General features: G+C 49.6%; 1 protein-coding gene across 1 annotated transcript; it reads left to right on the top strand.

The window, feature by feature from the left end:
- Window positions 1-1,208: 1,208 nt before the first annotated feature.
- LOC116489539 (synaptotagmin-5-like) lies at window positions 1,209-11,636 on the top strand. Its single transcript, XM_032187965.1, has 7 exons — window positions 1,209-1,266; window positions 3,556-3,735; window positions 4,647-4,762; window positions 6,336-6,713; window positions 8,656-8,775; window positions 9,957-10,062; window positions 11,335-11,636. Exons 1-7 carry the CDS (start codon window positions 1,209-1,211, stop codon window positions 11,634-11,636), a joined length of 1,260 nt encoding a protein of 419 aa, XP_032043856.1.
- Window positions 11,637-22,946: the final 11,310 nt, after the last annotated feature.

The raw sequence follows: 22,946 nt of genomic DNA, 5'->3' as shown, positions 1-22,946 counted from the left end.
CAGAAGCACTCCCCAGGCCATGCTGTAATTGGCTGGGAAGAATTGCCTGCCTGCCATCACTTTGAGGTGTGCCGTGGCTAATTGAGCTCCTCTTAGCCAGGTTTGATGCCTCAGCTCATCTCTAATGTGCAGCAAACACAAAACAAGGAGCGAGACTGCGCTCGGGGATCACCAGAATAGAAAGCATCAAGGAGTTCACTCCTCAGCACCTCCCACGAGGAGAAAGGGCTACTTTGTTCAGCCCTTACCGCAGAGGGGAGATGCTGCTGTCTTCACAGCAGACTCCCAGGGGATTCATTCCCCCCTTCCCTGCCACAGCTTGCAAAGCAAATCTAAAGTAGACATGCTGCAAGCAAGGATGCAGCCACATCTCTTAACTGCAGGGATCAAAGATAGCTGTAATCCCAATGGGGTGGGCTAGTGGCTGCTAACAAATGCTCTGGGGTAAGAAATCTGGCTGGATTTGGGTGACTGGATGGACAGAGCAGAGCTCCCGACGGGAAAGACCAAACAGGACTGATCCAAGTCCTCAAATCCAGATGGGACAAGGAATGAGAACCAGGTGAGGGAGGAAGGAAAGCCCTGGAGGATGCTGTTCTACCTCTTTCCTCATCTCCCTCCTCAATTCTTGGCCCTCTAATTGCCACATGGCACCACCCTCTTAATTCTGAAGGAGAAAACCCTTCCTACCTTTCAGGTGTCTATGGATCTAGCTCTGGTAGTGTGTGCAAAGACTTCCCATCCAGCTGCCTCCTGGTATCCAGCTGCAACAGCCCCAACATCCACAGGACAGACCTGGGAAAAAATAAATATATATATATCCTATTGCTTTGGGTAAAAGAAGAAGAGTTAAAAAACAACTGCACAGCAAAAACAAACGAAGAGCATGTATTCTTATTCTACTCACCTATCCCATGTTTTCTGGAGGCTTGCACTCACATGTGACTAGACCAGCATTTGCCATGGTTTCGTGATTTTGCCAAGAGCAGCAGAGGGTTACAAATGCTCCTCTCCCAGAGCCCAGAAGCCCAGCCTCTCCCCTTCATGCCCTGCTTAGGACCTGCTGGGAGCTGCAGGGTTGCTCAGCATGGAGCACCTCTCGCGGTGACCCTCACAGCCAGATTTGCCAAGTGGGCACCCAGAACCCCATCCCTCTGCAGCTCTTGTGGAGTTAACTGAGCGGCAGCCCTGCCATCGCATTGTTCCACATGTACGCCCTGTTCCGAACCCGCTTCGTCAATATTGGCTCGCGTCTTGCTGAGCAGGGTGGGACCTTGTTTTTCTAGAATAACAAACCGATCTCGCTGTGTGCTGGCGGTGTGCAGGCTCTCAGAGGGCTCCCAGAGACCCGCTTTTAAGCCATTTCTGAAGGTATGATTTTTGTTTAAGTCGCCCAGTGTTGAGTTAGGCACCTGGGAGGAGCTGGGGGTGGGATGTTTGTGTGGGGAGCACCTGGCCTGCTGGAGGCTGCCATCCACATGACAAGGAACGAGTGACAGCCAGATTTAGATGATGGGGACATTGGACAGGGAGATGGACGTGCCATGCCAGGCCTGTCCTGCCCCATCTGTGCGATGGCAGAGCGGCCGTGCACATTTTTGGGGTTGGGCTAACTCACCCAGCAGTGCTGGGGCAGCTCACAGCAGACCTTGAAAGGTGAAGCTGATTTGGAGCAAGTCCCAGGAGTGCCAGGCTGAGTGTGATGGTTCAGGAGCCATTCAGCCTCGCCGCTTTTACTTAAATAGCTGCTTTCCTGCCACGTAATACAGATGCACATTCTTAAAAATAAGAAACCTCTCAGGAAAATGACAGCCAGCCACAAGCTTTAAGGTCTCTGGGTCTGCAGTGCAGAATCAGGACTAATTGATATATGCAATTGTTTGCCTGTTAAACTACAGGTTCTTTTAATTTCGTGCTATGCTCTTCCTGAGGGTTATACTGTAGGTGAATTCCTCTGGATGCCATAGAACTGTCCTTCAGCCTGCTGTGATTCTTTGAGCATTTTTATGGCACAACTACTTATTGCAGGTTAGGAGTGAGTTAAATTTCTCAGCCAGTTTTAAAGGCTCCCCTTAGTCCATTTTTTTTTTTCAGGGAAGTGTTTATTTAGACTGAGATTTAGCTCTCACCCACACAAGGATGTCTCTGCCAGTCACTTCCCGTTCATTTCTACTGCTTCATCTCCAGTGGAGGTGGATGGGGTACGTTACACAGAGCATATACCCCAGCAGCTGCACGTGGCCCTGCAACAAAAGTACGGATAATACAGTCAGTCATGAGAAATCATAGAAGAAAATAGCTGGTACGAACAGCAACACCTTCTGAGGTGAAGAAATAACACACATTTAGGGATTCTGTGCAGAAAGCTTCACTAAACTGATTCCTGCTTTCAAGCTTGCTTTGGGCTGTGTAAACCAGCAGTAATTTCTTGGAACAGACCTCATCTGAAGCTGGGCTCTGTTTCTTGGCTGCTCTTGTTTGCTAGAGTTAGGTGAAATGTTTGCTCCCTGCAAAGATTAGTGTTCTAATCTCATCTTAAGTAATCATGAAGAAAAAAAAAAAAAAAAAAAAAAAACAAAGAAAAAAAGAAAAAAAAAAAACACCACCAAGTGCTATTCCTAACCAGAGCTCTATTGTGAATGTGTGTAAAGGCCTAGGGGGAGGGAGCACTCATCCCTGCTCCTCTCCAGATGGATTCAACCTTCTCCTGAGAAGGGAGATAATGCTCTTAAAGAATATTTACCCTAAGAGGACTGGAAGAATCCCTTCCTCCAGTCCTCATTGTGGTTACTTAGGCTAAGCAGGATGAAAGGCTATGGTGAGCCATAGCCTAATGGACCACTGCCATCTTTTCTCTTGGAGCAAAGGAACAGAGATGGAAGTCCAAACTAAGCGGTTTGGGTTGGAAGGGACCTCAAAGATCATCTAATTTCAACCCCCACCACACCAGGCTGCCCAACCTGACCTTGAACACCTCCAAGGATGGGGCAGCCACAGCTTCTCCGGGCAACCTGTGTCAGTCCCTCACCACCCTCTGAGTAAAGAATTTATTCCTTATATCTAATCTAAACCTACTTTCTTTCAGTCTGAAGCCATTTCCCCGCGTCCTATCACTCCACTCCCTGATAAAGTGTCTCTCTCCAACTGTAGGAGGCAGCAGCGGTATGTGGAGGGCAAGGAAGCAGGCTGAAAAGAAGCTTGCAGGGAAATCACAGGTGTGGCGCATTTCCAGCAGTCTTTCATCTTGGAAGACCGTAAGCTGCTTTGTCAATTGCTCTGGCCAAAAGCAGTGAAATCCAGCAGAAGCCTGCCTGTGTGGCAACGATGAGAACAGATCCGTGATGATGCAGCACTGATCCAGTGAGCACAAACACACATAAATAATATTGCATGCCCAGCAACATGACTAGTTCTGTGCGTGTGGGCCTAAGCTGCAGTTTATGTATGACTTGAATACAGACCTTTTCCTTCCCAGCCTGCATCCTGCTTGAGTCATACAACACGGAGAGGCAGTGCTAGCAATGCTAACCCCTTTCTTCCTTCTCTCTCTCTCAGAGGAACAAGGCATGACAGAGGACAGCTCCATCTCGCTTACCTTGCACAGTTTACAGCTACCCTTTTCCAATACCTGGAAGTATGGGATCTTGGCAATAGCCATCCTTTTGCTCCTGGTGGCCCTGACCATCTTAGCTTGCCAGGTGTGTCAGCTCCGGAAACGCCACAGGGCTAGAAAAGGTAAGTATTGGGCAACAGTGCTCAGCAGCCACCAGGGGCCTGTTTCTGCTACCTTTTCCTCTCAAAAAGCAACTTCCATCCTGGACCAGATGCAGGAGCTGAGCATTGCTTCACTAACAGTTATGTCCTCAGTTTTTATGCTTCCAGCTGCAAGCATTTCTGTCACAGTCACTGTGCCACACACCATGCCCACAGTGCCCTGACACGAGGCAGGTGAGGGACCAGGTTCCACTTGCTGACATGATATGGAGCTGGGGCAGGCCACCTCTCCTGGCTGTCACCTGTAAGGAGACAAATGAGGCACACATTTCAGGACCCCACAAGCATGCCTTGCACATACAGTTGTAGTAGCCTTGCTTTGCCAGAAAACCAGCTGCTTCTTCACCAGGCCAGAAATGTATGCATGGCTTCTCCTGTCCCTTCAAGCCCATCTGTTATCGCAGGCCCCAGGTGATGCCAGGCTCACCAGCTCTTCCTTGCTCTCATTCCAGCTCTCCTTGGCCTCCTGTCTCCCAGCCTCAGCAATCCCTCTCTGCTTGGATGGCTTTTACAAAAGAAAAATGATGAAAAATCCAATCCTTCCCTTCCTTTCCCAGCTGCATGGTGTCATAAGCCATGCTACTGAATGTGACTCACCCCACTTCTCTTGTCTGGGAGCATCAGGCCAAGTGCCATCTGAGCACAGCTTGCTCGACAGCTCCAAGCTGCATTTTTATTGTAAACGTATTGCAAGGCTGTCCCCAAAAGTCTAAAATATAGGGCATTCACACCAGGAGGTTGGTGTGAAAGTCTTCTCTAAAGACTTTCAGAAATCCCAAATAAAAATCCAATACTCAGACTTTCAGCCTCCAAACATCATCATCTCCATCCAAACTGGACATGACTCACTTGGCTTTTCTTTATTCCCACAGAGAAGAAATACCACAGTGAAGACAGGGTGAGGATAAAGGCAGAGAACGGCTTTTGGGGGAAGAAGATGCCACCTCTCCTGCTTGACACCTCTAAGCCGAGCAATGTGGATTTCAAGGCAAGTACACTGATGCTAGGGCAAGGTCGAGAGCCATCCCTGTTTGCAGAAACCCCACAAGAGGTGGGCTGACTGACAGCCTCTCAACTCTGCTAGAAAACAAGATGCAAAACCCTGTGGCAAGAAAACTTATAAAGAGAGACTGTCTCCAGCTGAAAGGAATGGAGGAAGAAAAATACCGCTCTTTCACTTAAGTAACAACCTTCATGTGGGGTGCCAGGGCCAGACCTGTCTCAGGGCCACAAGCCCACTAGTCCCTGTTTCCCAGGCATGACCAGACAGTCCCAGAGAGACACAGGAGGAAAGGGGGGGAGCAAAAGAAGAAAAACACTGACACACAGTGACCCCAGTGCAGTGGTTTTATGGGTACTGCAGTCTGCCCACAGCCCCAGTGCACTCAGGCCATGTGTGTCATCATCCCTCAGCCTCTCAGTGGGTACTGGGAATGCCCTGGGTGAGTCTGGGTGACAAGTTCAGATTTAGACATCTCCTAAGTAGGGCTGCTAGGAGATGCTCCAGCTCTGCAGGCTGCAACCAGGTGTTGAGGTATGCAGCAGGGACCTTTGCAGCTAATTCAGGTGTTTTTGGGGCAGTTGTAGAGTCCATGGAGTCTGTTGTTGAGGGAAGTGAAGAAACCCGCCGTGCCATTTCTGGGGAAACTGGTGGAAAACCTCACTTGATCACAAGTTTCACTTCTCCTTGCTTCTCTTTCATCCAGAATTTATCTGGTTTTCTTAAAGAAGCAATCTGTGGGCCTTTCCCATCCCCTCTCCCTCCCCCACAACCCGCTTTCTTCCCCACTTCCAGCCTGTGCCTCTGTTACCGGAGGGATGTGGTTTCCAATAAAACGAATTCCTCAAGTTCCTGCTGACCTCCCTGCAGCTGGCCAGGCCTCGCTGCAGAGCAGGAAGCAGAGCAGCAGTGAGGCAGGCGCAGACGGCTCTGCAGCGGGCAGAGAGCCTGCTCAGCAACAGCCCCAAAATACCACCAGCAGCTGCTGAGTACAAAATGGCTATCGCAGGGCTGCAGCTGCTGGGCTCTCACTGGAGAAAAAAAGCAAGGCAAGAAGGGAAAAATGCTTAAAGAGTGGCCATCCTGCACGGCCAGGTGGCTGTGCTGATGCCCATGCTCTCGCCGGTACAGTGTGGCTGTTGGGCTCCACCGTGCAGGGTGCTCAGCGTCATGTCCACAGCACTCATTTTCAGAGAAAATGAAAGCAAAGAACACTTTGAAGCTTCTGGGGATGCCCTGGAGAGGCCCCTGTGGCACAGAGCCCAGCAGAGGATGTTTGCAGAGCAGTACCTGGGGGTGGTGGGAGCTTGAATGCAGGTCCCGAGGGCAGCAAAGCTTCTTTGACCTCTTTCTTCCCATGGTCTGAACCAGCCCGTGAGGCTGTTCTATGCCAGGGAGCTGGCCTGTCAGGCGCTGGCATGACAGCACGAGCAAAAGCACTAGGTATCAACACACCTTCTGTGTCTACCATTGTAGGAAAAAAGAGGAAAATTCAACACCACCACACTTTAAAAGACCCATCTCTCTCTCTCTCTCTTCCTCTCATCCTTGTTTTCCTTAGATGACGGAGTTACGAGCAGAGCCGGGCGAGCCACATTCCTGCCCCTCCTGCAGCACCACTGAAGACCCGAGCAGTGACGGGGGACCCCTGCCCAGCTCCCGGGGCAAACTGAAGTTCTCTCTCCTCTACCGCAGAGAGCAATGTGAGCTGCTCGTGAGCAGCCTGGAGGCATGGGGGCTGCCAGGCCGCGGGCACACCGGCTCTGCTGTCCGGGTCCGACTGCTGCAGGAGGTCCCATCCCGCATCCCCGGGCTCCAGTGCGTGGTCCAGGAGTGGAGAAGCCGGGTGGTGAAGAGCTGCAGCAGGCCAGCCTTCAGGGACCATTTTGTCTGCTCCCTGCGGGATGCCGAGGTGGAGAAGAGCACTCTGAAGTTGGAGGTGGGCTGGGGTGCGAGCTCTGGTAGCAGGCATAGAGGCCTTGACCTCAAGCCTCTTGAGGTGTCTCCATCTCTTATCCCTCTGAAGAACGAAAAAAGGGGTTGGTAACTCTCCAGGCTCATTTACCAGGTCCTCTTGGATGACAGCCAGCTGAGATGTTGGCTCTTTAGTGACAGAAATAGGGCCACGGTCACCAATGTCATGTGGCACTGACAGACAGAAGGGTCAGAAAGCCTGGAGATCCTAAACACTTTGGCTTTCAAAGGGGTGCCCAACTGGTTTCGTGGGCATTTTAAGGCTGTAGGGATGGTTTTATTTCCCTGAAATCTGTATTTGCTTGTGTTCTCTTGTCCTTTGTCACAGCCATCCCCTGGTCTGCATGGTCCTGCAGTAGGGTATGGCATAGAGGCTGGGGCCTGGGGGAAACGCATGGTTGCCCCCTGAGCTGAGGGATATCCCACAGTGCTGGCAGGGCAGAGGTAGCTGATGGGGATAACTTGGTGAGCAGATGCAGCCTGAAACCTCTTCTACCTAATTCTTCCTTACCATGGTTTGATAGCTTCAGACTTACCTCACTTAGAGCCAGTTCAGGTCTGCCCCTATAACACTGCAGTGTACCCATGAATGCCCAGGGATTTAAAATGTGCCTTGGCAACAGATAGCTGTGAGACACCCTATACACTGGGGTGTATTTGAAATGCATGCTGAGGGGACAGCAGCAAAGGCATCACCAGTGAAATCCACAGCAGACAGGACATTTCCTTGCCAGTCCCACTGTTCTGCCCACAAGCCAGCAGTCAGACATGAACCAGCAGTCAGCTGGGGCAGGAAGATGAAGTCTTTGTGCTTTCTTCCTTTTTCCACTTTATACCACGGAGCAATTTCTGTTTCAGAAGGCATCAGTGGGCTAGACAGACTGCTGGTCTGAATGTGAATGGTGATCCCCACGTGTTGCTGCAGATCTCATGTTCCCTGACTAATGTCCAGACTCACATTACTTCAAAGCCCCTCTGATTTGGCCATTACATTTTCCTGTCTCGGTTTTGTTTACTCCTCGTTCAGTTTTTGAGTGCCCCTTTCACAAGCAAAAGCACTTGGCGGGTTTATCAAAGGAAACCACCGCAGCAAAGCAACAGCTCGACATGGCTGCAGCGGAAGGGCAGGAGCACACTACAAAGGGGAGAGCTGGGCTGTGCAGGCAGAGCAAGAGGTGGAAGGAGAGATGGAGGTGGAGCTGCAAGAGACCTCAGGGGAGCAAGACTGCTAGCTGCTGAAGTGGTTTCACGCTGCTCCCTTCCAGACCCTGGCAGATCTGTGCACTGACATTGAACTATAGGCTCCTAATGTGACAAAGCGACAGCAGTAAATCTGTTCCCCATCAGGCAGCAGTTTTAAGTGATTTCATTTGAAAACTAAAACACGCCTGCAAAAAACATGTGCGCAGAGCCATGGCCACACACTGTGACCGTGCTCCCGAGAGGGAAGCAAGCAGCAAGGCCTGGGAGCTCAGAGCAGAGCAGGGAAACGGCTGCATGCCGGAGAGCAAACTGCTGGGGAAACAGCTGCAGAGGGCAGGCACAAATCAGGACTGAAGCCACGTGTGAGCACATGCAGAAAAGGCCCCGAGCTGGCCCCGAGCAAATGTGGGCAGCTGTCAGAAGACACTTTCTTGTGCAAGGGGATTCCAGCAACCACCCGGCCAGCTGGGAGGGAGCAAACCTTGCACAGAGCAAGGGCAGGATTCAGCAAGGCCAGAGGGGCCAGGCTGTTAGCAGAGGTGGAAGCACTCCTTTGAGTGATGCTACTACATCTGAATTTTGCTTCTTGCCATGGGCATCCTTTGCTATCAGGACAGCCTGGCTCCCAAAAGCCTGGTGCAAGGTTTGCTCCCTCCCGTCCCACACCTCACCCGATGGACATGCCGTTTTCCTCTTTCCCACAGGTTCAACGGTTTGACAAATACTCCAGAAACGCTGCGCTGGGGGAAGTCAGGGTTGCCCTGAGGGAGCTGAAGGCTTCCCGAAGCCTGGCTGTGTGTGCAGAGTTGCAGAAGACCACAAAGGTAATTAATGACTAACACATGGCCTTACCCAGTGTGCCCACACACTGCCAGGGAGCTGCATGTCAGTACAGCCACCCCTTAGTTTTATTAGTGGAAAAGCCCAGCCCTGCATCCCTGGGATCCGTCTGTGGGATGCAGGTGGTAACAGACCCCTTCTGCTCCCAGCACTCTGCTCAGGTAGGCTCTGCAGGAAGGCTGGGTGCGTGGAGTTTCAAATTGCCTCTTAAAGGTGAGATCTCCAGGGAAGGATCGAGGCGTATTGATGACCAGGCTTATGTTGCAGCACCTTTTCCCTCCTCTACCCACAGAGACAAGAGTTCACAGCGCATTTGGTTTGTTTAGAGACTGATGGTCCAAAAGGAAAACACGTGATGTGTTCCGGTAAAGAATTAATAATGGTTTTTAAATGATAGCTGTGCGTTTTAAATGGTTGCTAACAACAGCAGGGCATAATGTAACAGAGAAAAAGTGGCATCCCAAGTCCAGCAACCGGAACAATTAACTGTAAGAAACATTGATTTGTTGCTGGTACATGGGAACTTGTTGCAAAATGTGAGCAACATGAATTTAGTTGCAGTCCTGCTTCTCATAGCACCCCAAAATGTCACAGTCTGCAGCCTCTAGCATTTCCTGTAGCCCTCTGGAAAAAAACACTGTGGTACCATAAGAATTAGTATTTTAGTACCATGAAATCAGCACAAATTAGTCCGTACGGTAGTACCTCATCTCTCACCACCCCTAGGAACAAGAGAGAGCTGAAAGCCTCTTTCGTGTAGCCCAGAGCAGCTTGTTTAACTCTGCTAAGTGATGGTTCAGGTACTGGTGCTCTGTGGTGACAAACCAGTCTGTGTTTGGTGAGCCTGAAACTCAGAACTGCACCCAGGTAATACAGATGAAGGAGAACAGGGGCCCTTTTGTTCCTCATCAGGAGAAAGAGAAACTGCTACACCGAATGAATAAAGAACCAATGCTGGCAATTGCTGAAAGTTAAAAAACTAAAAGTCAGTCACAATAAAAATGCTGAAAATCAAGGTACGGCCAGAATGCTGCAGTGGTCCTGCAGGCTTGGTTGATGGGCCACTAAGAGCACCCTGGTGAGCTGCAGAAAGGTTGGCGTGTGGTCCCGGTGGCAGCAGATTGTTGCACTGGCTGCTCACTGCATGCCCTTGTGCCCTCCACAGGACATCGTGGGAGAAGTGCTCGTGTCGCTGAAGTGCCTTCCCATCTCTCAGAGGATAGAGGTCGGGCTGCTCAAGGCGAAGACGACTCCCCCTCGCAGCACTGCAGGTAAGAGTAAGGGTTTTATATCCCCTGTTGGCTGGGCTTGTTGCTCCTCTCTGTTCTGCTGCCTGCTACCTTTATCTCACCCACTCAGAGGAGCGTGGGGGTGTTGGAGAAGCAGGTCCCTTTCATGCCCATCACACCCCAGCCTTGGCAGAAAAGCGCTGCTGAATCAGTCCCCAGGGCCCATCACACTAATGAAACACCCAGCTACTTCTTTCAGGCAGCGCCTTTCCTCCTCTTCCCTCCATCACAAGACTTGAATTCCCTTTCTCTGCTCTGCAGAGACCCCAAAAGCTGGATTTCATTACAGTCCTGTTGCCCTCAGTATGGAGCAACAATTTGCTTTTCCTCTTGAGGATGCCCTAGGGTGAAGAAAGTGCAGAGGTACTACGGTGCTCCTCGGGGTTGTAACCAGAGCACCGCTATCATCCTTCAATGTCCACCAACGAGATGACACCTGAGATCAGCCTTAGAGATGCTCTGCATTGTAGATAAGCTGTAAACAGCTCCTTGCCCTGAAAAGGCTGAGGTAGAGCCACCTTTTTTTCCTATAACCCAACATTTGATGCAGGCAACCAGCCCGACTCAGCCACACTTCACATTTTGCACCCTTGTCTTATGTGGATTTCTCTCCTGCACCAAGCAACAAGTTGGAGGACGAATGGAAAGCCACTTTCCCTCTGCAGCTCTCAGCACATGAACAGCATGAAGGCAGGCAGCTCTTCCCCTTCCCTCACTTTGTGTCCTGCTCTCCCTCTTTGCTGTATTCCCAAGATCCTCAGTCTTTGGGACTGAGAGAAGCACAGCAGACTTTGATATCCCCAGGCTGCTGTCTCCTGGGCTGAACTCTTCCCATGGCCTTACGTGCTCAGATCTCTTATCTGAACCTCTAAAGCCACACTTTTCCATTTTGCTAATTAAATACAGCTAAAGCAATGGCAAAGGCTCCTGTCTGCTGTTTCATTCTGAGCCTTGCTGCAGGTGTTGGGTTTAGCATAAGCATTAGTAGGACTAACAGAAGTAAACTTTCCTCCATCGTCCTGTTCCTACTAACTTCAGAGCTTGTTACACAACTGCAGAGCTATTTGGAGGTTGTCCCTGTCAATTGTGCTTTGCCTTTTGCAGGATCACATAGGTCTTACTAGCTACTTACCTAGTAAGATGCAATTGCCTTGGCCAAGTAGTCTGATTTCCAGCATTGCTGAAGCCAACCGAGACAGACAGATGCTGCAATGCTCCCAGGCACCTCTCTTTCCCTTTCTCTTTCCCTCCCAGATGTATATGCGAGGATCGATGTTTCCTGCAGGCACCACAGACAAAAGCACCAGAAGTCCAGGCCGCGGGCCCACACACCGCTCATCATTTTCAACGAAACTTTTCTGTTCCACATGCCTGAGCCTCCAGTGTGGGACTGCACCGTGCTTGTCTCCATTTACCAAGTGGGCTCTGACCCCAGGCACCTCATCGGACAGGCCACGGTGGAGAAGAGCAGAGCGAGGGAAGCGTCCGACCACTGGGACCTCGTGAAGAAGTCCATCCAGCAGCCCGTAGCTCAGTGGCACCCTCTCCTCATTTAGAGGAGCACCGGTTCCTCATGCTGAAGCTGGCCAAGTTGTCTTTCACGAAGACAAAAGAGCAACGCTCATGGTGGGCATAGCTAAAAGATGGGTCAGAGCCTGGAACTGTTGATAAGGCAGAAATAATGATCTCTTCCGTGTTTGGCTCCCTCCCACTCCGTGCTGCTTCTCCTGGCAGGGAGAAGGTTCTTCTTCTCTGCTGGTCCCGTATCATATTTAATATAGCAGCAGGGTTTTAGCACCGCCTTGGGCTGGAGGTTTGCCCCTATGGAAGGAAATAACGCCTGCCCTGAGGTGCTCACTGCTTTGGGTGGACAAGAGGAAAAAGGGGATGGGGAGGAGGAGTCACAGCTTAACATTTCACCTGTCTCCCTGTCCTGGTCTGATAAGAGAACCATTTGGCATTTCCTACACTTCTAGCATGTCCTTCTGACTGATTTCCCAGGCTTTCAGGGTGGCACATTCCCTCACGTGGATGGCAGCAGCCATCCTCCCTGCCTGCCTGTGGACAGGTGTGGGTTGGAACTCCAACTTTCCCTTTTTTACATTTTTTTCTTAGTGACAGTCCTCAAAAATCCTACCTCTGCTCCAGTCACAAGACACGTAAGATGTCACCTTATGAGAAAGCTGTTAAATGTGTTTCTGCACACAGCGTGACCAAAAAAAAATATGGTAATTTAGGTCACAACAACTTACGTGGTGTGGGAAGCAAGTGAAATGAGGCCAGCAAAGAAGAGAGAGGAGGATGCGCTGGTGCTGATGTCCTGCAGCCACCAAGCCTTGCACAGCTCCCCTCTTGTGTTTGTTTGCCTCGAAAGGTTGCAGCACAGACCTTTAGTTGCGCTGCTCTTGCAAGCAATTACTGAATGCACGTGGCCAGCAGGTCTGAAAGGCCCAAGCAGCTACAAATTTAGGAAGAAAAAGGTGGATTATAAATAAAGAGATACTATTTCTATATGAATATACACATTATACAAAGACATACAGGCATGGATACAGGTGAGCAAATAACTCTGCAAATCCTACCAGGAAAACATCACCAGAGCAAAGCACTGTCAAACAGCAGGGCCATATCGTTCACTTACTTTCCCCATCTCAAGGCCAACCTGCAACAAATAAATCAGCCTCTAGCTCACAGGTGAACACGCCGCTCAGGAGACTGTCAGTGCAATGAGTCAGTGTGTTTATACTGTTAAACTATTAAGATAATTTTAATCCTTGAACTGTCAAAGCTTCTATAATTAGCCTCCAGCAACTTCAGATTTGGAGCTATTAAAATGAATTGGAGATTTATTTCTGTGCAATTGCTCATCCTGGCTGTTGGCAATTTGGCTGGTTTGGGTGTGCCTGTGCTAGCAGGACTCTGAGCACGAACCACAGGCTTGAGTCCTTGCACAGCTTCTCCAGCCTACCCACGGCAATTACAGACAGCAGCGTTCTTGGTGTCGGAGCAGAATTCCCTGCTGAATTGAAAGGAGAAGTGTTCGTCACCCACAAGTTCCTGAGGAAGGATGGTCCCACAAAACACGCAGTTACAGAGAACATCCCAAAAGCAGCACTGACACAGACAATAGCAGCACGAAGCGCCAGGGATTTCACGTGCTTGAATGTCATCTGAATTCAGAGAGAGATCTTAATTACCTGGAAATACTTTTTTTTTTTTTTTTCCAGTCTTTTTGCTTCCTTGGTAGGAAATTTCTCTCTGACAGAGTAAATACTACAATATGTGCAAGTAGCTGTGTGTGTGACTGTCATTGCCCTGCACCCCAAGTAGTTACCGCATCTGAGCACGGCTTCAGACAACGTCATGCTGATGCTTCCCAAAGTCTCACCAAGCCCCAGGCAGCCAGTGGGACATGCAGTGTCCTCACACCCCCTGTGCCTATGGGGAGCAGTGGCCCAACAGCCTGTACAAGCTCCCGGGGACCTTAGCTGTATTTAAAAAATGAGCTATTGGGCAAGACACCTCGCAGAAATGAGCAATGGCTCCCAGGCGGGCAGGATGCTCACAGGCTGCAGGGCTGGGAGCGCTGGCAGGGCATGTCCTGCCTGGCAGAGCATCGTGTGGGGAGCTGACACAGAGCTGCGGAGGCGGCCGGGCACAATAAATACCTCGGGAGGGAAGGCCAAGGACACCTGCGCCTGCTTACCGGAGTTTGAGGGAAAATAATCGAGAGTACATCTGCTGTTTCCTCTCCGCTGCTCTTGGGGCATCGTTACCAGGGTGACAAAGAATTAAGTGTTCCCGTTGCCAAAGCAGTGGGAAGTGCCTGTGCTGGCCGCTGCCTGTCCTGTTCCCTTGGTCGCATGGTCCTTGGGGACAGCAGCCCCCTGCACCTTTGGGGTTTGTCCCCCCGGGCACCATGCACAGCCCCATGAGCTCTCCCTGGCACGTGTTTGAGATGCAGCGGCTGGGGAGGGAGCATCTTTCTCCTTGAGAGAGTGCTGTGCCCCTGTGCCCAAGGTGGGGCCGCTGAGAACTAAAAATAATATCAGCTGCTCATGGATTTGCCCACGGAGAACAGCCACCAGCCAGGCAAAGTCATTCTGGGGGTTGGAAGTCCTGCACTTTAGTGCAGGGGCTAACAGCAATGCATTTGGTCCACCTTGCTCCAGCACTGCGCACAGAACAAGCACCAACCTTCACTCAGGGGTCTGAGCACCCACCAGCATTAAACTGGGCACCTCCACAAGCCCTTTAGTTCTGTGTGGCACCGGGTGCCTGGGCTGCCGAGCCCCTCTGGGATCTGGCTTTTGCTTGGGGTGCTTGCTCGGGTCTCAGGCTCGCTTCGGGCTCTTCCCTTCCCCACTGACGCAGGGGAAAGCCATCCCCCCGTGCCTCTGGCACCCCTCCAGCCGTGCTGTGCCAGGCTTTCTGGCTCTGTGCTCCCTGCATGGAGCATGGAGAGTTCAAGCAACAAACACAGAGCATCCTCCGGCTGGGGAGCAGCGGAACCGGGGCGGAATTCCTGAATTCAGCAAACATGATCCGCATCTGGCTGCTGTCATGACGGGGATGTGGCAGGAAAAGCAACACTGCAAACAAGGTGCATGCGTGGGGGCTGAGGCAGGCAGAGGAAGAGGTGTAAGCAAAAGGAGGAAATGCTACACGGGGCCAAATGAGACTCTAGGGAGAGGCTCCTTCAGGTACAAGTGATTCAGCCAAATGCAGCCTTAAATTTGTTCTTTGATGAGAGGCAAAGACTTTGCTTCTCAGCCCACAGCCCTAGGAGAAACTCTGAGCCTTGGAAATGAACCCTCCTGCTGCTCTCTCCTGCAGCCAGTCCTGCTCCTACAGGGATGGTCTTGCAACCCAAACACAATTTTCTTTAACTCTTTTCAGAGCAAAAAATAAAATTTGGGCAGCCAAACCTTGTAATTCTATTTGAAGCACCCAGCACAGAGACAAAAGGTGTCTGAAGGCTTAGCGATGTCTTTTTAACACTTGAGGTAATTCCTAGTGCATAAAGGGGGGACACTTATCCCCTGGGGATGATAAGCCCAGCTTCAGAGCACAGCACCGGCCAGGGACAGCCTCTCTCAGAGGAGTGCCGTGGTCCCCGGACAATCGCAGCACTATGAGTCAAAAATAGCAGCTCCGTCCTTGCCATGGCAACCCTGCAGACACTGAATTCAGCAGATTTTGTGAATGGAATGACAACCGAGTTTCTCACTCAGGGGACAGGTCTCCGTGGGGCACCTTGCACTTTTTCTGTACACACTGCTGGACACAGGGACCCTGCTGGATTCATTTCTTCCCCCAGCAGCTCAGCAAACCAAATGCATTTTGAATTTCTCTTATTCCAGCCCCAAAGAAGTCTGCAAATCCATCCACAAGCCTTATCTCCGAGGGCAGCAATCTGACTTTTCTTTTTTTTCTTTTTTCTTTTTTTAGCTCAGCAAGACTGACAGCTGGAAAAATATATTTAAGCCAGCATTAACAGGTATTGATAAGGAGAGTCCTGGAAAGGATCCAGCTGGTGTGGGCTGCGGCATGCCCCGTGTGTACACAAGGTTCCTGCTACACCAGCAGCTATGGGGTGGTGGCCAGGACGGGGACGTAAAGCAGAGATAGGTGGCCACATGGGTGGGGGAGCTGCTGAAGCAAGATGTTGATGGCTTAGGGAAAGTTGGGATTATGAACCGGCCAAGGAGAGCCCAACAAGTTTTCTGTCTGCCCTAATACTTGTGTGGGGTGCAGCAATTTTGCGTTTGCATTGCCTTAGTACATTACAGCAGCCACCCAGGGCCTGGGCAGCTGAAAGCCATCAAGGAGACAGAGCAATGTTATTGCTTCTGGATTTCCCCTTCTGACAAACCCTCCCCTGGAAACCCCCTCTGGGAAAAGGAGGCTTCTTTCCACCCCTGGTTTGAGAATGGTGCTTCAAGATCAGCCCTAATGTCACCCTCTAACGTCACAAAGCCTGCCAGTGGAACCCAGCTCCCTTTGCAATATTTCATAAAAATTAGGTCTTTTCTCCTACCACCACAGCTCCATTTTTAAAACAAGGACAAATGCTTATCCATCCGCCTCCCCCCCCCCCCCCCCCCCAGTAAGCAGGCACGAAATGGGACAACGTGCTCCCCAGGTGACATCATGGAAACAGAGCTCTGGATATCGTTTTCCTGAAGCACTTGGATAATGGAGAAATATTTCACGGGCCCTCCTATGCCTAAGGAGTTTCTAAAACGCAAATTGAAATAAAACCCGGCTGACCAGATGCCAGATTCAGACTATCCAGTAGCCTGCACATGTCCTCGCAGATTGTGAAACCCCCTTTTGTAAAATAGGTTCTGCTCTGCAGAAACACCCGGTGCTTGCCATGGCCCAGCTGGAAGTCGCTGCTCAGGGGCTGAGCGTGTTACATCTGCCCAAGACCCCTCTCTGAGGCTCAGCTCAGCCTTGTCTGCAACACGTTTCCCCCGCTGCTCCGGGGACTGGTGATGGGGATTCTGCTTAAACTTGTTCCCAGAGAAAATGCAAGCCTCAGCGGTGCCCATGTCTCGCTGCCAGCTGTGTAAAGATCTTTGCTTGCAGTAACGTTTTTAGAAATATACATGCACCTCTGCTGCCCCAGACTGCTTGCTACCCAGGTCAGGTAATTGTTGCACTTTGTTTACTTAAGATTAGGCTCTTTCATCTGGGTATCCAGATAGGGAAAGGTTACCTTTTTTCTTTCCTTTCCTTTTCTTTTTATTTCTTTCTAATTTTTTTCCTTTTATTTTTTCTCTTCTGTTCTTTTATGTATTTATGTATTTATGTATTTATTTTTAAGGCTTCCTGCACAGGTTCTGGTGTTTTGAAGACAGCTCTGGTGCCTCTGACCAGTCTGGTTCCCTCCAGAGCCCTGCACAGCACAAACCTGTTCCTAACGCGGCCGTTTCCCCAAGGTCTACAAAAGATGGTGGGATTTTGAGAAAACGCCCTCAGCAAGCAGTCTGCAGGCATCTTGTTCTCACCCATGGGAAGAGAACGGATCCCTTCCCTAAATGAGAGAGAGACAGACTTGTAGATTTGGGTCAAAACCCACATTAAACGTGTGCCCGCAGGCGTCTTCCAGAGAGTGTCCTTGACATCTGGTTTTAAACATATGTTAGCAAGCAACCCCATGCCTCCAAGCAAAGTCACGGTTCCCAGAAGAACGTCTTAATCATTAACCACAAAATACGTTATTTCCCTGCAATTTAGAAAGCACAGCTTGAGATGGAGATAACAGCAAAGGCCACCAGCACAGGCACACGGGTCCAGTAGCGCCCGAGGAGTGGGGAGAGGTTGCAGAGGGCCTGGATTTGGGCCAGAAGTGGGACATGAGAGGTTCCCTGGAAACCCCCAGCAGCACGGCAGGTGCTGGAGCCCTGGCACAGGCTGCTCAGAGGGGGCTCCTCCTTGGGGATCTCCAAAAGCCACCAGGACGTGGGCCTGGGCACCCTGCTCTGGGTGGGCCCAGAGCTCCCTTCCCACCGCAGTCATGCCGTGGTTGTGTCTGCAGTGAGTCCAGGATGGGACTCTGACTGTACACATCCCCTATGGACTTGTTTTGGTCTCTACTACCTGAAAAACAATAAAGGTTTCTCACACAAATGCCTCTTGCTAGTCAAAACGTTTTAACCAAAAGCATCCAGACATTGCCAGGCAGGTCTCTCGTTCAGGGAGGCCTTCAGACCTGCCTGTGCTCACTATGTGATGGTTTTACACACAGGAGGAAGGGTTCAAGTCAGCGAAAGGTACCACAAAATGAAGCATTTAAAACGAGCAACTGCTACCCACAAAGTTGTTCATCAAGATGTCCTCAAGCTAGTTTGTTTCTTTTTCTGTATATTCACGTGTTCAGATGGCCTCCTGCAAGTACAGACTGGATACTTTTTGTTAAACAAATGGACCCAAAACTCTCCTGTGGCCCTGGAAGGTAGAGCTCTGCTTGAGTTTCTTCAGGCTGAGGACAAAGGAGCCAGTGAGGGCTGCAAACAGAGGTCGTGCTGTTGGTTTTCCTCACAAGGGCACCGACCTGGGGGCAGATCCTCTCCTGTGGTTGGCCCAGTATCTTTATCAGCTGCCCCACAACCAGCCTGCCCTGCAGCCGGTCACTCACTGCACACACAGAATTTGCTTTCAAGTACTGAAGCTGAAACCAAGATGCTCCAAAGGACGGGCAGGGCCCAAATCACACAGACGTGGAGCTCCCTGGGTCTCCAGCAGCAGGCGAGGAAATCTGGCACCGAAGCAAAGCAAAGCAAAGCCAAGCCCTCTGCCTTCTCCCCTCTGTTTGCAGAGCTCATGCTGTCCTTTGCCTGCATCTTAATGCAGATTTCAGATAACTTTCTGCTGGAAATCTGAGGCAGGGAGGAACGGCAGCCCAGTAACTAGTCAGCGCCTGCTGTCTTCATGGCAACCCTGCCGTAATAAACCACTAAACCAGCAGCCGTGAGCCGTGTCCAAACCCAAACCCATATGGCACAAGCCCACAGCCACTCTTGCTTCACATGAACACACATAATGACAATCTAAGCCCTCTGTTTTTAACATTTTACCTTTTTCCATCTAAGTGGGTGGCAGCAAGACACATCTGTAGTACGTCTCTTTGCCCCACAAAAGACCTTTTTTTAAATTTAGTGCTTTTCCAAAGCTAAAGGATCAGATATGAGAAGGGCTATCACAAGGTAATTAAATCTGAAGAGGAAAAAAGAGCAAAGTAAACACTTGTAAAAGTAAGTAGTTGCAACATGAAGCCATAAAACACATGGAAAATATGGCTACAGCGAGCAAAAGGGCAGAGATCAGCATACATTCTCTGGCTCTGTAATAGAGGGAGGTGAAGGTTAAGCCAAGGAAAGCTGTTGTTTTAGCTGGGGCATGAGGAGAGAGCACTGCTGAAAGCCCTCCTCTTCTGAGTGACATCCTCTTCTTCTGCACTGGGGTTAGAAATTCAGCACAAAGGGCAAACGGCCTTCATGCGAGCTGCCCCCAGTTCTTTAGGGAGGACACAGCAAGAGCCACTAAAATCCCTTCCAGTGACCCCAAAGAAGCTGGAACTGCAGGCAGAGGTTAAGCCCAAAGCTCCCCTGAGGAAGGAGTGGGCTAAGCAGAGCCAGGATGGGCAAAGCTCTGTTGCAATTTCTGGGACAAAAGGTGTAAATAAGCTTGTCGACCCCCTGACCTCCAGCTACCACAAGGGGACAAACCAAGCAGTAACACTTAGCTCCACTAGATCCTGAGTCTGGCTCCCTCAGGACCAGATCTGGTGAGCACCAGTTAAAGCTATTAAAATTATTTCTTTCTTCATCATACACTGGAAGGGTATCAAGCTGCACAGGGTGGTTGCTCTCCAGGCTACGGTGACTCACTGGAGATGGGTTCTGAAAGCTTCCTACACTTCCTGCCCTCTGTCTCTGTAACTTCACACATGTATCCTGAGCCCAGCATATCGCCACATGTATTTCTGAGAAGTTGGCAAGCTTGTACTCGCAGAGCATTCAGCTTTTCCAGAGACAAAATATTAGCTGCTTTCCAAAATAAAGCTGTTTGATGTGTATTTATGCCCATGTTACCAGGTTTATGCTGTTCTGCCACTGAAAGAATCTATAATGCACAAGTACACTGGAGTTAAAGTTACTTTTAGAGCAAAATATGCAGTGTGAACAGAAAGTGATTACTGCATGTATTTGGTCAAATCCACACCAAGATTTCTGCAAACCTCCAGCAGCTAGTGAAAGCGAGAAGCCCGGTTTGGGTGTCAAAAGTCAGTGAGGATCTGGTGTGCCCATCCGCGGGGCATTCTTGTCTGGAGGATCTTTGCTTCAGATCCCCACTCCCGCCTCCTGGGCTCCTTGAAAACCACCCCATGTTGTCACCAGCCTTTGCACAGTGCAAAGCTGGAGGCACGCAATTAGGAGCATCGTTCTCACCCTTCCAAGAAGGAAATCCTGTTTTCTAGCACTTTCATAAAGGAAAAGGCTGAGGCATCCCAAGACAAAGACCGGCACTTGTTAAGAAGAGTTTTGGGACACCTGGGAGGCCACAAAGCAGCCAGGCAAAGGCAGAAGCATGAGCCAGTGGTGGGGGACCCTGCTCCCTGGAAGCTCCACGCTGCAGGACACGCTTTGCCCACCCAGGTGGGGAGCCAAGAGGTATTGGAAAGGCACAGCATGGCATTCCCCTGCCACCCCCACAGGTATGCACCAGCCACGGGGGAGGTTTAGGGTCAAACCAGTGACTTATGCCACCAGGGCATTTGTGCAAATGCTATTTACAGTGTCTCCAGTTTCGCCCTTTTCTCCATTCCCTTCCTCTTTTTGGGGTTATATTTACTTTTTTGGGAAGTGAGAACGCAAATTTTGACACAAACAACGGTTTCATATCTAACCTCATTGGACCACGTGTCCACAGTGACTGCTGCTTGGGTATGACAACTCATTTTTCTTTTTTTGACTTTTTGATGAAATTGAATGGTAGAAATTACCATAACCATGTGATCTACATGCTCCTCAGGAAATAAACTTGTACATTTATAGGTGTACAAAATCCTACTAATATAAATAATTTATAAAAGCCTGCATATTTATAAATAAGTGTAGGGAAAGGGAAGGGAAGGAAAGGAAAGGGAAGGAAAGGGAAGGAAATTAAGATGTAATGGAAATTATTCATTTTACTTTCAGTTGCTTACACTTTCAAACTGGAATGAAAAACATCTCAAAGTGAATTTCAAAAACCTTGAGTTTTGGATCTTCACCCAAAGCATAATTTAATGCAAATAAATGATTTATTTTATTTCTGAAGAGAAACCAGTATTTTTCCAAATTACTCTACCAAAGGATTTATGAAATAACCATTTTCCTTTACAGCTGTACCCTTCTAATTAGACTTTCTTTATAAGGTGACTTTTTAAACCCTTCAGAACTGAGACATTACACACAATCCTCTATAATCTCTTCCTGGGGAAATTATTGTATTATTTAATACTCTTTGTCTCGGGTAATTACAGCAGGCTTCCTTCCGCCTTTCTATTTGTTGTTCTCTTTATTTACATCTGCAATAGGCTTATATGGCCATGGTCTATACTGACTTCCAGTTCTCACAGTTCAGCGTGGTGCAGTGAGATGTAGCTATTTAAATAAAAAGAACACGGGCAAAGAGGGATTTTGTGGCATGGAAAATTTGGGTTGCAATGCCCTTTCCTTTGGCGTAGACAAGACAAATCTTGCATGGTCGTTTCCTGACAAGCTGCAGGAGGATGTGCAATGGCAGGGGGAAAAACCCAAATGCAGAGGAAAGTCTGAGAGTTTCCAGATGGCAAACACCAGAGCAGAGTTCAGCAAATTTTTGAGATTATTGCAGGCGGAGCAATGACCTCAAAATGTTTGATTCTCTGCCCAATTGGAGGTTAAGCGTGCTACTTGAAGGTAGGAGATGCCCTCTCCAAGCAAGGGCACAGGCAATTGGTAACGTTTTGACCCTTTACAAGGCTCTGGTCTCTTCTAGGCTTGGTGGGAACAGGCAGTTTCTCATGGATGCCATCACAGGCTGCCAGAACTCCCAAGCTCTGCTGGTCACCATTTAAAATCTGCTACGGTGCCACCTTAGACAACAATTGCCAAATCTGACTTTATAGCACCTTGAAAGCTGTAGGTTTCTGAAATTAGGAAAGATGGCTGATTCCTGGGTCATATTTTATTTTTATAATAAGGGAATAACAAATAAAAATAGCATTCTTTTTGGCGTGGCAGCAGAAACAGCATTTGCAAGGCTTTCTGAGCCAGCAGAGTGGGCTGGACCTTAACTGCTGCGTGCTATTTATTCCCGGCTCTGCCACAGACCATCTGTGACCTGTAACAAATCACACCACCTCTGCTTACCCTTCTGCCTTTTCTAGCACCATTCCTCAGATGAGCACTTCAGTCCCATGCCGGGCTGAGGCTCAAACCAATTCTCTGTCAAGAAGCTTTCTCCTAAGGCAGCGCTGATGCGAGTCAGACCGGGCTGCATTCAGAGTCCATTGGCTGACCCCTGCTTAATGAGAACAGCAGATACAAATCATATGCATCTGTTTGCACATTATAACACAATCACACTTAACCCCGAGTCAGTAGGAGCTCTGCGTACTTTGAAAATGAAAGCCATAAACAGTGAATTTCACATCAGGAAAAAACAAATGGACTGTTTGCCAGTGATCAGCTTTGTTGCCTGGGTACCAAGTACAGTAGCTCCTTTTTGCTCCCTGCCAAGGCCCTGTAAGTGCATGCTGTATTTTATTTCAGTCCAGAACCATTAGGGCTATTTATTCATCTCCGGTGAAAGCTCCATTTGCTGTTTCACGTTGACATAGGCAGGCAGGCATCAGAGATGATCCTGCCTGCATGCAGGGGGAGCCTAGCCAAAGCTGCCTCAAAGATCTTTCAGGGAGGATTTGAATTGTTAAAAGCCTTATTCTTTGTAAGACACAGCAAACTGGGCTTCTCCCCCCTACCTGCTTTTTTTGCAAGTCACAGAAACAATACAGGGCTGTGCTGCACTGCCTGGCAGCTGCTGTCAGCTCCCAGCACCAGCTGTATCTCGCTGCTATAGCTGAATTGTGGTGGAGAAACAGCAGCAGGCCAGTTGCATTCCACCTGTCGGACTTGTGATTTTACCCTTCCTAAGAAGCTGTGATGATTTACCATGGACATGGTCTGCAAAGAAAGCTTGTACCTTGAGGCATCGGCAGATCCAGTCACTGTGATTTAACACAGCATTGCTGCTTAACACAAGAGAAAGTACAATCCTTACTGAGAGCAGCACATTTGATTGAGACATGCACGCACAAAGGAAGGGAGTGA

The sequence above is a fragment of the Aythya fuligula genome, chromosome 5 (genome assembly GCF_009819795.1).
Source record: "Aythya fuligula isolate bAytFul2 chromosome 5, bAytFul2.pri, whole genome shotgun sequence".
Classification (NCBI taxonomy): domain Eukaryota; kingdom Metazoa; phylum Chordata; class Aves; order Anseriformes; family Anatidae; genus Aythya; species Aythya fuligula.
The sequence above is the reverse complement of the archived record's forward strand: the minus strand, read 5'-3'. Positions and strand labels throughout refer to the sequence as shown.